Source organism: Gopherus evgoodei, chromosome 6 (assembly GCF_007399415.2).
Source record: "Gopherus evgoodei ecotype Sinaloan lineage chromosome 6, rGopEvg1_v1.p, whole genome shotgun sequence".
In the NCBI taxonomy this organism is placed as follows: Eukaryota; Metazoa; Chordata; order Testudines; family Testudinidae; genus Gopherus; species Gopherus evgoodei.
Window position 1 is genome coordinate 27,949,605 of NC_044327.1, and position 15,998 is coordinate 27,965,602.

Below are 15,998 nucleotides of genomic sequence, written 5' to 3' on the forward strand. Positions count from 1 at the left end.
AAGCAACTTTAACATATAGCTCATTTTCAGCAAATGAGATACATTGTGACTGATTGCTCAAAATTCCATAAAATTGAGCTATGAGTGTTTTCTATCCATCAACAGTCAGAGACATGCTAGGTTGAGTTATGGGTCACTTCCTGCAACTTGACTGAAGCTAACCTGAGGATAAGACCATGGTGCTGCATTGAGTGGCAATGATTGGATTTCACAGGGAGGGGAATATTACCCTAGAAAAAGTAGCTCTGTCTTCCTTACAGTGGACCATGGTGGCTCAGCAGGTAATGATAAGCTGAACATGGACTATTTGCTTGTGTGAAATTACAGCCTTTTGCTGTGTAAGTAATGTCTGTGTCCTTTGTTGTGGCCTGCCCTTTAAAATGTCATTTTTAACATTTAAAGGAATACCATTAAACATAAGCGTTCTCCATTTTCTTTGTCTAAAGAATAGTCTGTTTTCAAAGAACCGTCCTTAAAAATAAAAGCCTCCACTGTTGCTCTGTTTTGATTTCAATTACTTGCCTCTGACCTTTGCTAAAACATGTAAAATCACAAGGAGATCAGCAGGAAAGAAATCATATGCTGCTGAAATACTTAAAGCCTGGGGAAACTCATTGAAGTAGAAACGGATTAGAACAAGAGAGGGGGACAGGCCAAGCCAAGATCTGTTGGCAGAGCCAGGATTAACAAGCAGACAGAAACAGTTTAGTTTGGGGTAGGAGCAACTGCAGAACACACTGAGACAAAACAGAAGCTCAGCGAAGAGGTGCTCAGAGAGACAGCAAAAAGGTACAGGCAGAAGCAGTGGGTTTGGTAGCTTATTAATTGGAGAGTTTTCAGTGAAGCAGACAGTAAGAGCAGGGAAATACTAAATGCAGAACGAGAGAGGTAGATCAGTTTAATTCAGAAAAGGTGGAGGTAAGGCAAAGACCATTAGAAATGCTTAGATTGAAGGTGCTAGTCCCTAACATTATTTAGTGACAGTTAAAGAATATCTGTCTGGAAGAAGTGCAAAGAGAATTAGGGTTTGGGAAGCACTTTCAAGTCTGCGAGTGGAGGATCTGAGACTGAGGGGATAGTGTGGAGTTTTGTATCACTTTATCCCTTCCCTCTTTCTCTTTCCTTCAGTGTAGCTTGCGCTTCACAAGACAGAAGAGAACAGAGTGTGCTGGCAGCTGGCTTCTTCCTGCCACCTCTCCTGGATTATTATTATTATGCAGTACTCCATGCTGCTGAGCTTTTTCTCACCACTGCTCCTTACCCTACTCAGCCAAGCAAGAGCTCAGTTCCCTCGCCAATGTGCTACCGTTGATGCCTTGAGAAGTGGCGAGTGTTGTCCGGATTTGTCTCCAGTGTTCGGACCTGGTACTGATCGCTGTGGTTTATCTTCAGGAAGGGGTCAGTGTGTACCAGTGATAGCAGACTCACTGCCCCATGGCCCACAGTACACGCATGATGGCCAAGATGACCGTGAGCAGTGGCCCTTACGCTTCTTCAACCGAACCTGCAGCTGCAATGGTAACTTCTCCGGTTATGACTGTGGGTCCTGCCGACCTGGCTGGAGTGGAGCTGCCTGTAACCAGCAAATCCGCACAGGTAAGGGCATCAAAAATAGAGAAGAGACTCTGCTGGTCACCAGTGCTAAATGTAAACTGTATTTGGCTTCCTAATGCCTTTAAATAGTAAACTATCCCTGACACCCAATTTAGAAATCTATATTGCAACAGGACTGTTAAGCTGGGCTGTCAATTGAGCCAATAATGCCTTGGATTTTCAGAAGTGCTGAACGCCCATGAATCCCAATGGAAGAAGCAGGTGCTCAGCACTTCTGAAAATCAGGCCCTAAATATACTGATAGTCAGTAACAGGCAGTTTGAAATGCATAGCTGAGTGAGAATGGAGAGAGAATTCAGTAATATTTTCTCTTATTTAACTTTCTAAACTATGTAAATACTTTTAAGATTTAAAAATCATTTAGTCACTGGATTTTTTTTAATATTTAAATTGCTGGATTCTCTAAAAATATATATGTGTGAGTGACCATAAATAAGAGTTTCTATCTAGACACCATGAATGACTCTATCTAGAGTGGGTGAGATGTGATAGATCTGTTACATAAGTAGCAGTGGCTATTGCAAAAAAATCAACTGTCTTTATTTTCACCATAAAAGTAATATCAAATACTGTGTACACTCCAAAACAAAGGTTAAAAATAAGGATTACAGACTGAAAATCTTAACAATTAAATTCCTGAAAGCAAGCTTAACTAAAGGACAAGAGACCCAAAAATCGTATTCAAACTTTATGCCTGAACAGGCAACCTGAAAGCAAAAGTTAATGCTCATTAAGCAGGGCTTGCTGAAGACGATGGAGTTACATCAACTTATACCAGCTGATCTGGCTCTAGCCCTTTACCAACTACTGAAAGTGACAAGACACAGAAAAAGAAACTTTTAACAGGCCAACACAGACCTCATGAAATAACATGAATCTATACAATTGTAAATTAACTGCTATAAGATCAGTTTAAAAACAGTTATTAGATATAGTTTGCACATCCATAATGATACCACAAATATTTTTAACTATGAGTTGATACATAATATATTTTGAATTATATATTTTTGTTGGCTCCAAAATATCTATTACAGTTTGTCAGATCAAACATTTTGAAATACAAATAATGTAGTTCATGTAACTAAATACAGTACCATGTCTAAACATTTCTAAAGAGTATCTTTGTGTTAGTGTGTATGCGTGATATTTATTTATATTAGTGTGTGTGAGTGTTTAGGGTTTCAGTTAAACTCACAAGAATCAAAAGCACACTTCTCTGGATATCACACTTCTCTTGCTCTTCAGTGGGAGAAGTCCACTGCAGACCAAGAGAAAACTCTCATTGACTTCAGTGGAGGCAGGATTTCATCCACTGTGTCCACAGCTGACTGTGTATAGAAATGTAGTTGTTTTAGAATTCAGGATAGTTGTGATAACTAAAATGAGTGTCTGTTTCTGGAAATTAGAGGAACTTTTATCTGTGACTCAGGAGGTAACTTGACCTCTTTCCACCAGTAAATGGTGAAATTCTTCTCAAAAGAGATATAATCCAGGTTTTTGCTTCTCAAGCTCCTGCATTCTGCGGCAGAGATTCAACCAAAGAGATGGGCTTTTAAAAATGTTATAATACAATATAAAGAGGCAAAACTTTATAATGTAAAGGCTGGTATATAGCACTCTCTTCTTTATGTTAAAGCGATACCATGAAAAATTATGTGTACTGGATTTACCTTTGAAGTGTGTCTGACAAAGAATTCACCCTTATATATCTAGCTGCTATCATCTCTAAAAACAAACAAACAATAATAATAATAATTAATAAAAAGTAAGTGTGTGATAACTCTTCCAAAAGCACTAACTCAATCCTTTTTCCACCATATGCATTCATCCTAGTCATGGGCCAGATTCTCCTGCCTTTTCTCATGATGAGTAGCACCTTACCTCCAGAGTGACCCCAATTAAAACAACCAGGCTGCTTGAGGAAAAAGGTATTACTTATAATGAGTAAGGACAATAGAATCTGACCTTGTGAAATGAGATGTGGGTGTTCACTATCTTTATAACTGACTTCTATTTAATCTTTAAAGTTAGGAGGAACCTTCTGGACCTGAGTGCGAAGGAAAGGAATGATTTTGTCAATGCCTTACACCAAGCCAAGGCTACAATACATCCTGATATTGTCATAGCCACCAGGAGACATGAGGAGATATTGGGACCTGATGGCAACACACCTCAATTTGAAAATGTGTCAATTTATAACTACTTTGTGTGGTCCCATTATTACTCTGTCAGAAAAACTTTCCTTGGTGCAGGGCAGCAAAGTTTTGGAGGAGTGGATTTCTCTCATGAAGGACCAGCATTTCTCACTTGGCATAGGTATCATCTACTGCAGCTGGAGAGAGACATGCAGGTGAAGTTTGCCTTAAGATTGAAATTGCTTTTGTTCATGTTCCATGCTGTCCAGTTAAAGAGCCGACTGACTTCCCCCATATTCCAATGCAGAGAGATACATTGCGGATCTTTCTAGATGATTTCCATTACTCAATTTCAATTCCAGTATTATCAGACATATTAACATCATTTGATGGATTTTAGGTTGCTATGAACATATAAAAAGTAGAAACATTATTTCAAATATAGCAGTCTAAAAACCATAACATTTGTCTCAAAACATCCTTTAATAAAACAGCAGTATTCCCTGTACATTTCCTTTTAAATTCTGTAATTTATGCAATAAAGGCAATTGTTAATGATGCTTCTAAATCGTTGGGGCTGATAGTCAAAAGCAGGAATAATTCCAACAAAATCAATGGATTTGCAGTGTGAAATCCGAATCAAATCCTAGGCATGTGATTGGCTCAAACATCTAGAGAAAAGAGCAAATCAGCAGATCCTATTATATAAATCAGTGGTTCTCCATCTTCCTCATTCTGTGGACCACATCATAAGAGAAAGAAAGATCTGTTTATGGACAATTGCTCGTCCCAATGACTCAGTTCCCCGCTGCTTAATTCTCAAAATGTTTCAATATGAGGAGGAAAATCCATGGTTCACTGTTTGTCTATGGAATAGAATATGAGCACCATAGATATACAAAATCACATTAAGAACATAAGGAGTATGTAGATGTCTCACTCCCCAGTTCTCTTCACGTTTTTAATTTATGACTGTCTGCCTTATTAAAATTCCCGAGTGAAAGAATACACATATGGGAAAAACATAATTTCTTAAAATCCAAGGCGGGAAATAATCAAATTGAGTTTTCTGTGAGCAGTACACTTGGCAGTATGTGCTTTATATTTTGTGTTTGATTTCTAGCAAAATATTTGGTTGATTAGCTGTAGGTAATTCTGTCTTGTGTAGTTAACTGCAGATCTCTGGAGCCCTCACATAGTGTTCTTGGGTTCATCAGAATGGGAAGATAGGAGGAACTAGACTAAAAGCTTCAACATTGCTTATGTACATTCCAGTCCCCAAATCCTATGTGTTATGTATCAGTAAGATGGATTTATAGTACATGTGATAAATTAAATATCTTAATTTAAGGAGAGAGAAATGTTGCCAAAATAGGCAGGTTTTTGAAGTAATTTAACTATCAATCCACAAGCTAAGCATTAATGACTAACTTGGAGATCATTACTAGTCAGGTAATGACTGTCTACTGGCAATTCCTACCTGAAGTGGAATAGAACATCTCATCAGTAAAGACCCCATATTTTTAAAAAATAAAAGGAAAGGGAAAGAAAGAATTAATTAAGATAAATTAAGCCCCCTGAAAGGCTAAACCCACTTTGAAACCAGAAATTCCCCTGAAGTCAATAAGATTCCTGCATATGGAATCCTTGAAAAATCCTAGCCCTTACTAGGTTAATAAACTAATCTAGTATAGGGTAGTAAAGTAGGTCATTAGTGAAGTTAATTTGATGGTAATTGTGTCCTAGTGAATTTCACAATTGCCCATCTCTAATCAGAATGGAACTGAATAGCAAACATTTAAAAAGCAAACCTTTTATGTCTTTCCCACTACTCTTTAGTCCTGTAGTTCACTGAAGGCAATTTGCTTATACGTTTGCTTTGCTTGTCAAAAGCCAGTGCTATCAAGTTTGATTAGCCTTAAGTATATTTAATATTAAAATAGAATTGTTAGGAAAAATAGGACTGCAGTAATGTCTTATGGTTCTTATGGCTGTTTTCTAAAATACTTCAGGAAAGCATCAGGTTACGGATGAAATTAGATAACATATGCAGTGCTATTAATGAGAAAATTCAGTGACTCAGTGCAACAGTTTGACTCTGAGTGCTATCAAAGGCCCAAATATAATAAACTGAGAAATTAAGGGGAAATATTTTTCTTTATTCTCTTTCATTTATGGTAATCCTAGGGGTTACCTGTAACAACAGCAAGTAAACGTTTTTTGGACATGAGTGTTGGGGGGGGTTGTTGTTGTTTTTAGTTGATCAAACGTAGCAGTTTGATTTTACTAATGGGGACATGTAGAATGGGATTCTCCAAAGCATCTATCATTGGTGCCAGTGCTCTTAACTCACGTTGGAAAATCCCTCTCATTATGACTATTACATTGTTCCAGTAAAGGCCCATATTAACGTAGTGTTCCTGTGGCTAGGATATGCTACAGGATCCCTCTTTTGCACTTCCGTATTGGAATTTTGCTACTGGTGGAAACACCTGCGATATTTGCACAGATGACCTGATGGGCGCTCGAAGCAATTTTGATGTCTCTCTTATAAGTCAGAACTCCATCTTCTCCCAGTGGCGTGTGCTCTGTGAAAACCTAGAAGACTATGATACCTTGGGAACCATTTGTAACAGTAAGTGTGTCCGCTGCCAGATTTTTTTTGAGCAAACAGTCCTATAATAGTAAACAATCACAATCCTTTGCTTTTCAAATGCACTTTCCATCAGAAGATTGCAGAGTGTTTTGCAAACATTAATGAATTAAGTTTCTCAACACCGCTATGAAGTAGGAAAGGATTTGTCTCCCAGTTTCAAAGGCGAGCAAACTGAGGCAGAGGGGGTTAAGCAGCTGCTCTGGAAACTTGTTCAGACCAGGGGAAACAGAAGAATTCATTCTGAACCTAGTCCTCTTACTCCCTTTCTTATGTGTTAGCCACAAGTATATCATTCCTGGAAGAACAACTAATACCGTTATATACATTTTGTTACCTTTGGTGCCTGAATGTGGTAGTGTCCACCTAGTTATTCCTTAGCTTTGGATATCTTCCAACTCACACAAACAACCATGCTCATAACACCTACATTTAAAGGGGAGAACACATAATACTGTACCCCAGGATGAGTAGTGTGTAGCAGGGACTAAACCTCAGATCTCTTTCTCTTACTACAGAAGCCTTTACTGCCTGACATTTAAAAAAAAAGGGGCATTTGCTTAGCCAAGACTGTAGCCTGCTCATCAACTTCTCTCTGTGGCCCAGCCACCATTCGAGGGAGACAGAGCACCATGCTGAGTGGTTTACAAGCACACTGAGCAAGATCATTGACTCCTGGCCCAGCCCCTTTGTTCAAAGGAATCACAAATCTACTCTATTAGGCTGCTGAAGATTCCCAACCACCTGCTCCCAGACCTGATGAAGTAAGGGGAATTTCAGGAGCAGGAAGGGAGTGTGAATGGAATGTGTTACACTCCAACTATCTGCAGCCCGAAAGAGCCATTGCAGCATGTGTAGGTAAGAGCAACACTGAATGCTCTAACATACACCTGCCCTCGACCTCCCACAGGACCAGGGGGCACATCGGTGGCTTTGAATAGTCTTTGACCTCTCCCCAAATTGCTTCAGGCTTTATCATGCCTTTCTTTCTTCTCCCAACCCCCCAGGCACAGAAGGTGGTCCGATTCAAAGGAATCCTGCTGGAAATGTTGCCAGGCCAATGGTTCAGCGTCTCCCAGAACCACAGGATGTTGCTCTTGTTTAGAAGTTGGTTTGTTTGACACTCCTCCTTTCTATTCCATTCAACAGACAGTTTCCGTAATACAGTAGAAGGTAAGTACCAAAACTAAAAGTGCCCGGAACCAACACAAAATGGGTGAGGGAACTAGCCCGTCACACTCACCAGTTTTCCCTGCAGTGGTGAATAGAAGTATTGGCTCTGGGATGGGACATTGGCCATTTAAATTGTTTTACTTTTGTTAGTTTAGTGTAGTGAATAACAGTCACAAATTTATGGCTGATCCCTGAAGAATACCAGACTCTGTCTGACACTCATATGTATGTATGTGCAAGGGAGCCTCACCTTTCCTATGAGCCCCTGCACAGATACAAAGAGAGTTCTTGCACTCGGGAGACACAAAAGCTTTGTGGAGCCAGTGCTGCTGAGGATGCTGGCTGTTGTGATAAAAAATGGTCAATCCGTGGGAGGATCCAGGGTCATGACCTTTCCCCCTGATTAAATAGCCAGTAGAGTTAGCTAGGCTAAGGAAGGAAAATGGACACTGCTCCCTCTTCATGTTGACACAGTTGCTACACTCCTTGGAAACCCAGGCAGCATTTTTGCCCCAGAAAACTCCCAGAATTCCAGTGGGCCTGGGTGGAAAATCAGGGTAGAGTGAGACCTGAGTAAGTACCAGGGTTGTCAAACAACTAAAAAAATTAATTGTGATTAACCACACAATTAAAAAAATTAATTGCAGTTAATCACACATTAATCACACTGTTAAACAATAATAAAATACCATTTATTTAATATTTTTGGGTGTTTTTTATATTGCCAAATACAAAATATTCAATTACAACACAGAACACAACGTACAGTGCTCACTTTATATTTTTTATTACAAATATTTCTGCTATAAAACCCAAAAGAAATAGTATTTTTCAATTCACCTCATACAAGTACTGTAATGCCATCTGTATCATTAAAGTTGAACTTACAAATGTAGAATGTGAACAAAACAATAACTACATTCAGAAATAAAACAATGTAAAACTTTAGAGCCTACAAGTCCACTCAGTCCTACTTCTTGTTCAGTTAGTCACTCAGACAAATGCCTGTTCTCACTTTCAGGTGATCTTGTAAATAAGAAGCAGGCACCAGTATGTCCTGTAAATGTAAACAAACTTGTTTGTCTTAGCGATTGGCTGAACAAGAAGTAGGACTGAGTGGATTTATAGATGCTAAAGTTTTGCATTGTTTTGTATTTGAGTTCAGTTATGTAACAAAAAAAAATCTACATTTGTAAGTTGCACTTTCACGATAAAGAGATTGCTCTAGAGTACTTGTATGAGGTGAACTGAAAAATACTATTTCTTTTGTTTATCATTTTTACAATGCAAATATTTTTAATAAAATAATAATATAAAGTGAGCACTGTACACTTTGTATTCTGTGTTATAATTGAAATCAATATATTTTAAAATGTAGAAAAGCATCCAAAATATTTAATAAATTTAAATTGATATTCTATTGTTTAACAGTGTGATTAAAACTGTGATTAATTTTTTTAATCATGATTAATTTTTTGAGTTAATCTTGTGAGTTAACTGCAATTAATCGACAGCCCTAGTAAGGACTTCAGAAATTGATCCTTGATTAAAATTATCTTAACACTTTGGATAGATGGAAGTGGCCTGTACATTTCTTACATAGATCATAGATTGGTAGATACAGAGGGCCAGATTCTTGGCCCTGGCTCCAGTCACTTGTACTGTCTCAGAACTGGAAAACTGCCCTAATGGGGCAGCCAAGGATTCCCCATTGGGTGGCATAAAGCTGGTGTAGCTGGCTCTTCACTACCCTCTCTCACTCTTCACCCCTTTCTTCAAGATGTGTGTGAGGCCACAAAGGGCCAGGAGTCTATAGGCTGTTCTAAATTATTTTGGGAGTCGTTTTGGCCCCACATTGGCTAGGACTGGAGGGAGATGGAAAAGTAGCTTAAAGCCCCATTTCCCTCCCCACACTCATTGGAGTGCTGAGTGTAAACTTGGTGTAGCCGAAGAGCTGGCCCTGAGTATAGCTCTGCTGCCACTGGCTTGCAATTGTGAATGGATGGCCCTTCTCGCCTGTGGAATAATGAGGCAGGGTTGGCACTCATCTGTAAGGATACCCCAGTGGTTGCATCTGCTCGGTACATTTACTCTGGTAGCTTAGTCAGCAAAGCTATGGAAGAAATCTTTTAATATTGAATCTTTTAATATTGAATAAAATTACTATTACTGTAGAACATCAAGGCCTTAGTCATAGACCAGAACCCCAGTGTGCTTGGTGCTATACAGACACAGAAAATGATGCAAGGATAAAATGGACACTGATGCACAGGATAAACAAGTGAACAGATCAGTCATTAGAGCCCTGCACAGATATAAAATTTGTATCCGCATCCGATCTGCAGACATGGTCTTCAGATATCTGCATACACACCTGCATCTGTGTTTGTGGATATCTGTGGATATAAAATGGATATCCACAGATTTGCAGAGCTCTATCAATTGTTATCCCAACTGGGCCATATAAACCAGCCTCTATCTTAACTCTACAAATCAAATTCAGAGTGAAATTTTCAGTCAGAAGCACCTAAATTGCATATACAAAAAAATGATTTTGGTATGTACATCTGAAAATTGGACCATGTGCTTTAGTCTCTGCTCAACTTAACTCCTCTTCTTTGTAAAACTCCAAAGAATTAATTCCAGACCAGGCTAGTAACCATGATAGGTTACCAAACAGTTAACTTCCAAACAATGGGCCAGATCCTCAGCCGGGGTGAATCTTTTTAGCTCCGTTAACTCCAGTGAAGCTATGCCATTTTACAACGGCTGAGGATCTGAAGAATACATCACTGGAAACTGGGTGAACATGTGAAGTGATTGAGAGCTGTGGATGGTCAGCATCTCTGGAAAAACTGGCCACCACTATCTAGTACCTAATGGATTTGGAGACCTATTTTTATACACCCAAGTTTAAAAACTTTGCCCTAGATTTATAAATTGGAGGAATTTTCATGATGATTTAAACCATCTGACACCACATTTTTCAGATGTTAAGTGCTAATGATGCTAGAAGAAATCTTAGACTACTACTCCCGAAGGTAGTTTTCCAAAGTCAGTGTGTTGGCAATCAACGTGTAAAAGACATGTGGAAAGCTGAAGTAACAGCTGGCTCATTAGGAAACATGGTAGCATCATCACACTTGTGTCAGCAGATAGTGGCTGCATTGATGGTTTCAATTATGTCCACAGCCATTTAGAGAAGAAAACTATTGCTTCAGTGGCATGCTAGAAAATGATTTATTGTTGCCACCGTTGTGCTAGATCCCACTTTGCTCCCATGACATGAAGAGCATTCCACACTCACAGCATTATTTTGCAAAGATTATTTTGGTCTGAAAATGACATACTTTCAGGGTGTAGGAGCCACATATTTAAAATATCAATAGGTGGAGAAGGAGCAAATCAACTATATAAAACAAGGCAACTGAGAAAATAGCATCCAGCCTAGATTGCTGCTTGTGAACAAATTTTTCACTGGGATTTTCACTGCGTTCCTCTTTATTTGTATACACAGGCTACAGCGATCCTTCAGGGAAGTATGATCCGGCAGTTCGGAGTCTTCATAATTTGGCTCATCTGTTTTTGAATGGAACAGGGGGACAAACTCATTTATCTCCAAACGACCCTATTTTTGTCTTCTTGCACACGTTTACTGACGCTGTTTTTGATGAATGGCTAAGGAGACATAATCCTGGTGAGATGCATATATTTATGCTTGCTCTTTATGAATATATCAGAGGGATTAATATTAGGGAGGGAAAGGAATTATTTAAGCTTAGTACCAATGTAGACACAAGAGCAAATGGATATAAACTGGACACTAGGAAGTTTAGACTTGAAATTAGACGAAGGTTTCTAACCATTAGAGGAGTGAAGTTCTGGAACAGCCTTCCAAGGGGAGTAGTGGGGGCAAAAGATATATCTGGCTTTAAGACTAAGCTTGATAAGTTTATGGAAGGAATGGTATGATGGGATAGCTTAATTTTGGCAACTGATCTTTGATTATCAGCAGGTAAGTATGCCCAGTGGTCTGTGATGGGATGTTAGATGGGATGGGATCTGAGTTACTGCAGAGAATTCTTTCCTGAGTGCTGGCTGGTGACTCTTGCCCACATGCTCAGGGTTTAGCTGATCGCCATATTTGGGGTCGGGAAAGAATTTTCCTCTGGGGCAGATTGGCAGAGGCCCTGGAGATTTTTTGCCTTCCTCTGCAGCGTGGGGCATGGGTCACTTGCTGGTGGATTCAATTGCTTTCAACAACATTGGGATATTTTTAGTAAAAGCTGCTTGTTAAGGAGGGAATCTTACCCCACATTGAGCCTCCACCCTTTATGTGTGTGGAGGAATGTGGCTGGGGTAGGTCAGGCAAGAAACTTTTGCAAATACGTTGTATCTCAGAGAATGCAGGCAGATGAATCATGGAATCTGCTGAAGCCTCAGGGTTCCGCAATCATTCTGTGGCCTGGAACAAAGAATTTCTTCTTGTCTGCCCAAAGAATACCTCAGTGCACAGCCTAGCTATTCATATTGAGTTACATTGTGATCTGCTGTTTCATGGATGTTCAAGAAAGACATGCAAAGACAACCCACCCACCCTTCATGACTCACGTAAGGGCCAATTTACAATTGCTGTGCCTACTCCCTTCAGGGAGCAAATGAGCCAGAAAGGGGTAGCAACAAAGTAGGCAAGACTGGGGCCAGTGCACCAGGAAACAAATCTGTGCCACCCTAATGGACAGTGCAGAATGCATTCATCTCCATCTACACAAAATAGGAGATTGTGCTTCACTTGGGGCAATGCAGCCCTCCATTACTCCTTACACAGGGATCTGTTGCAGCCACACAACAGAGCCCTTTTTGTGCTGCTTCCCAAGAAGTGAGAGATAATTTTCCATACATGTTTTGAGAAAAGCTATTCTACATCTTGATGGTACAAAGTGATTAAAAAATTTACCCCAAGATCTTGTAACATTTCCCATGACAAAAAAAAGAACTGCTCCAACTATAAAAACTGACTCCAACTGACCTTTTTAAAACTTGACTAGGAAGATCACACACTGCTATCCTAATGCAGCAGGTGACAAATTCAAGGCCCCAGCTACATAAATTTGGAACAAGATTGTGCACTTACTGTGCTATAACAGCTAACCTTTCAAAATCTTACAGTAACATTCAACGTTCAGAGTAACATCAAATGCCATAACAGAACTGTTCATTACTGTAGTAAAAGGTCTAGATCATGGCCCCAGACATCCATCTATCTGCTCATATCTCTTCTTGAAGAGATCGATCACTAGTTCCGTAAACATAGGCCTACACTTTCAGAAGAGATTAGTGATTTGGGATACCAACTTGAGACGTTTTAAAGGATCTGACTTTAAAGCCAGAGCTGAGCAGCCACTTTCTGAAAAATCAGACCGTATCTAAAGTTGGGACCCAAAATCACTAGTCACTTCTGAAAATATACATTTGAATAATACTTTGTTTCATGCAGTTCTTCAGTCTCTTCAAATGTAATTTTGCCACTGTGAAATAAAGGAAGGATTCCTTAAATATTTTGTCCTCTCTGCCTGTTTTTAGACAAGTGTTCTCAGAATGCTCTGAATAGAATTTGAATCGCTTTCATTTTTATTTATTTATTTATTTATTTTCCAATTTAGATATTTCAATATACCCACTGGAGAATGCCCCTATTGGACATAACCGGCAGTATAACATGGTGCCATTCTGGCCTCCAGTTACCAATAATGAGATGTTTGTTACTGCACCAGAAAACCTGGGCTACAGTTATGATGTTCAATGGCCAAGTAAGTAGTTAAAAGCTTCACTTTACTGTCATTGTGTCATCCTCTTTTCATTTCTTGTGCGTATGTGGGTCATTTAGCAAAGCTGATTTCAAATTTCAGAAATTTTAATCTAACACCATTTCAAAAGGTTGTTTACCTGTCCAAAGTTGGCTTTTAAAGGATTCATATTTGGACTATTGTACCATACTATTATACCCTGTGCATGCAATTAATTATAAACAGAGATGGGCCTGAACCAAAGATCTAAATTTGGACATCCCCAAGCTTTGAGGAAGTTCTGATCTGGAGCCATACTTTAGCCCTGATCCACACACAAGTAAACCTTTATGCCTGTGTGGAATTCCAGTAAGGTCAGTTGGTTCTGCATGGACTCATGGGTCTGCCTACATAAATCAGATTGCAAAAAAAATGTCTTTGTAGCTTGAGCCCATCTTAAGTCTATAATGAAAGACACTGAAGTGGACCTGACCTTAAGCATTTTGTTAAATAATGATGGATATTGAGATTTGATCTAATCTTTAGCTGCATTTCTTGAGGCTTAACTTTTTTTTCTCTCTCTCTCTGTCTTCCTGCTTCCTTTCCACTAGGCCGGGCTCTGCAGGTCACAGAGATCATAACTATTGCAATAGTGACTGCATTGATTCTGGTTGCAATTATTTTTGCTGGTACTACATGTATTGTGCACGCTAGGAAAAACAAGGATGAACTGCATCAGCCTCTTCTCACTGACCAGTATGATCGGTATTCAGATGATTATGATAGCATACCAACCCCAAGCCAGTCTGTGGTTTGAAGAGATGGGTTTTTTCTACCTGCATCTAACAGAATCTGTTTCTTCTGCTGTATTTTATAAATGCCAATAACTGATCTGCCCTAAAATAAAGCACAAAAAGTGTCAATTGTATTGATATATTTGCTTCAACTCCAATCTCCTCTTTCATCACACTCCAGGACCAGTATATCACCTCTGAAATATCAAGGGCTTATCTTGATAGACTCTCACTAATTTCCCAACCCTCACCTTATAGCTTCCATTATCCATATTCCTGAATAAGTGTAGTGATTTTCTAAATTGTCCAGTATCAGTAACTGGGAGTAACAACTTGCCTTTCCTGTATTCTGTGTAGAAGCCTTTTCATAGGTGTACCTGAATGAATGTAGGGCCTGATTCTGCCATTCTTAGTCATACTGAATACTAACTTACTCCACAAGTCAATCCCCTTAGCCAACTGGAGTAAGGCAGTGTGGTCCAATGGATATGGCCCTGAACTAGGACTTAGGAGACCTGAGATCTCTTCCCAGCTCTACCACTGACATGTTGAGTAACCTTAGGCATGATGCTTCCCTTAAAAAGAAATCATAGCTTGGTATTATTAGGAGGAGGAGTCAGGGTAGCAGAATTAGGTCTTAAAAATAGAATTGCTTTTGTCATTAAGGGAGAGATTTTCAAACGCAGGAGAGCTTAGGTGCCTAACTCCCATTTGTGCCTTTGAAACTCTCCCTTTAACTTTAGGCATTAAAATCATGTCTGTTATCTTAATGGCTAATTCTTATATATGCTAATAGATTTTAACATTTGAATTCTCCCCTGCTAGATTTATGGAAGGAATGAAAATCAGTTTTGGTTAACACTGGTTTGAGTTAACTCTACAGTGCCTAAATAATTATATCGTTCTCTGAGCTTTAATTAGAGCTGGTCAAAAAGTTTCCAACAATTTTTTTTATTTGAAAATGTAGTTTTGTTAAAATCAGCGGGAAAATGACTATTTCTTTTTACTACTTTAATAATTGTTTCAAAGTGACACTTTGAAAGAAAATATTATCATTCGAACTCAAATGTTTAGCTTCAGGATGCCAATTTGAAACTAAATATTTCTTTTCAAACTGACACTTTGACTTAAAATCTTATTATAATGTTGTTCAAGTAAAAATGTCAATTCAAAACAAAAATTTTGGGCTTATATGTACAGTTCATTTTGACATTTCTTTTTGAAAATGTTGGGAGGAATCAGTTGTAAAATGGCCAGAAAATCCCTTCTACTGTGCAGGATGGAGGAGAGTAAAGTAGCAGAACTCCAGCTAACGTGAATCTCAGCCTGTGAAGACTTCCCTGCAGGGCTTGAGATATCTAGTCTATTGTGGATCATGCTGTGTGCCCCCTCCATAGGCCGGCAAACCACTGGCCTTATGGGACGAGGCCTCTGACATACCTAAGTGACAGATCAAAGAGTAATTTTTTACCTTCTGTAGGTTTGTCCAAGGAAGGTTGAGGGATTCCTTAGCTCCTAATTCATTACATTATATTATTATATATATAATCTTAGGGAGAAAAAATAAAAAGAGTGTGAGAAAGGTCCTGATCCTTTGGGACCTTTGAAAGTCATCAGGAGAGTTTCCATTGACTTCAGTGGTTATTCCTGTTGAGCTAGGGAACTGCACATGTACATAGCTGCAATATGGTGAATGAGATGTCCCTAATATAAGGGACAGAACTGATTATAGGAGTCCTAACTATAGTTTTTATTCCTTGGTGCCATTTTCTAGCTATTATCATTAATGAAACATTCACTGGTCCTCTATTCTGAATGGTTAATAACAGGCATCGTTAGG

The 15,998-nt window shown here is 39.0% G+C and overlaps 1 protein-coding gene across 1 annotated transcript; it reads left to right on the top strand.

Moving 5' to 3' along the window:
- Nucleotides 1-703: 703 nt before the first annotated feature.
- Nucleotides 704-15,748, top strand: TYRP1 (tyrosinase related protein 1). The gene is given in 10 exon segments (XM_030567867.1): nucleotides 704-789; nucleotides 1,129-1,596; nucleotides 3,645-3,967; nucleotides 6,183-6,387; nucleotides 7,413-7,499; nucleotides 7,502-7,543; nucleotides 7,546-7,578; nucleotides 11,096-11,275; nucleotides 13,242-13,388; nucleotides 13,976-15,748. Coding segments are annotated over 9 exon segments (1,605 nt in total). The 5' UTR covers nucleotides 704-789; nucleotides 1,129-1,214; the 3' UTR covers nucleotides 14,182-15,748.
- Nucleotides 15,749-15,998: the final 250 nt, after the last annotated feature.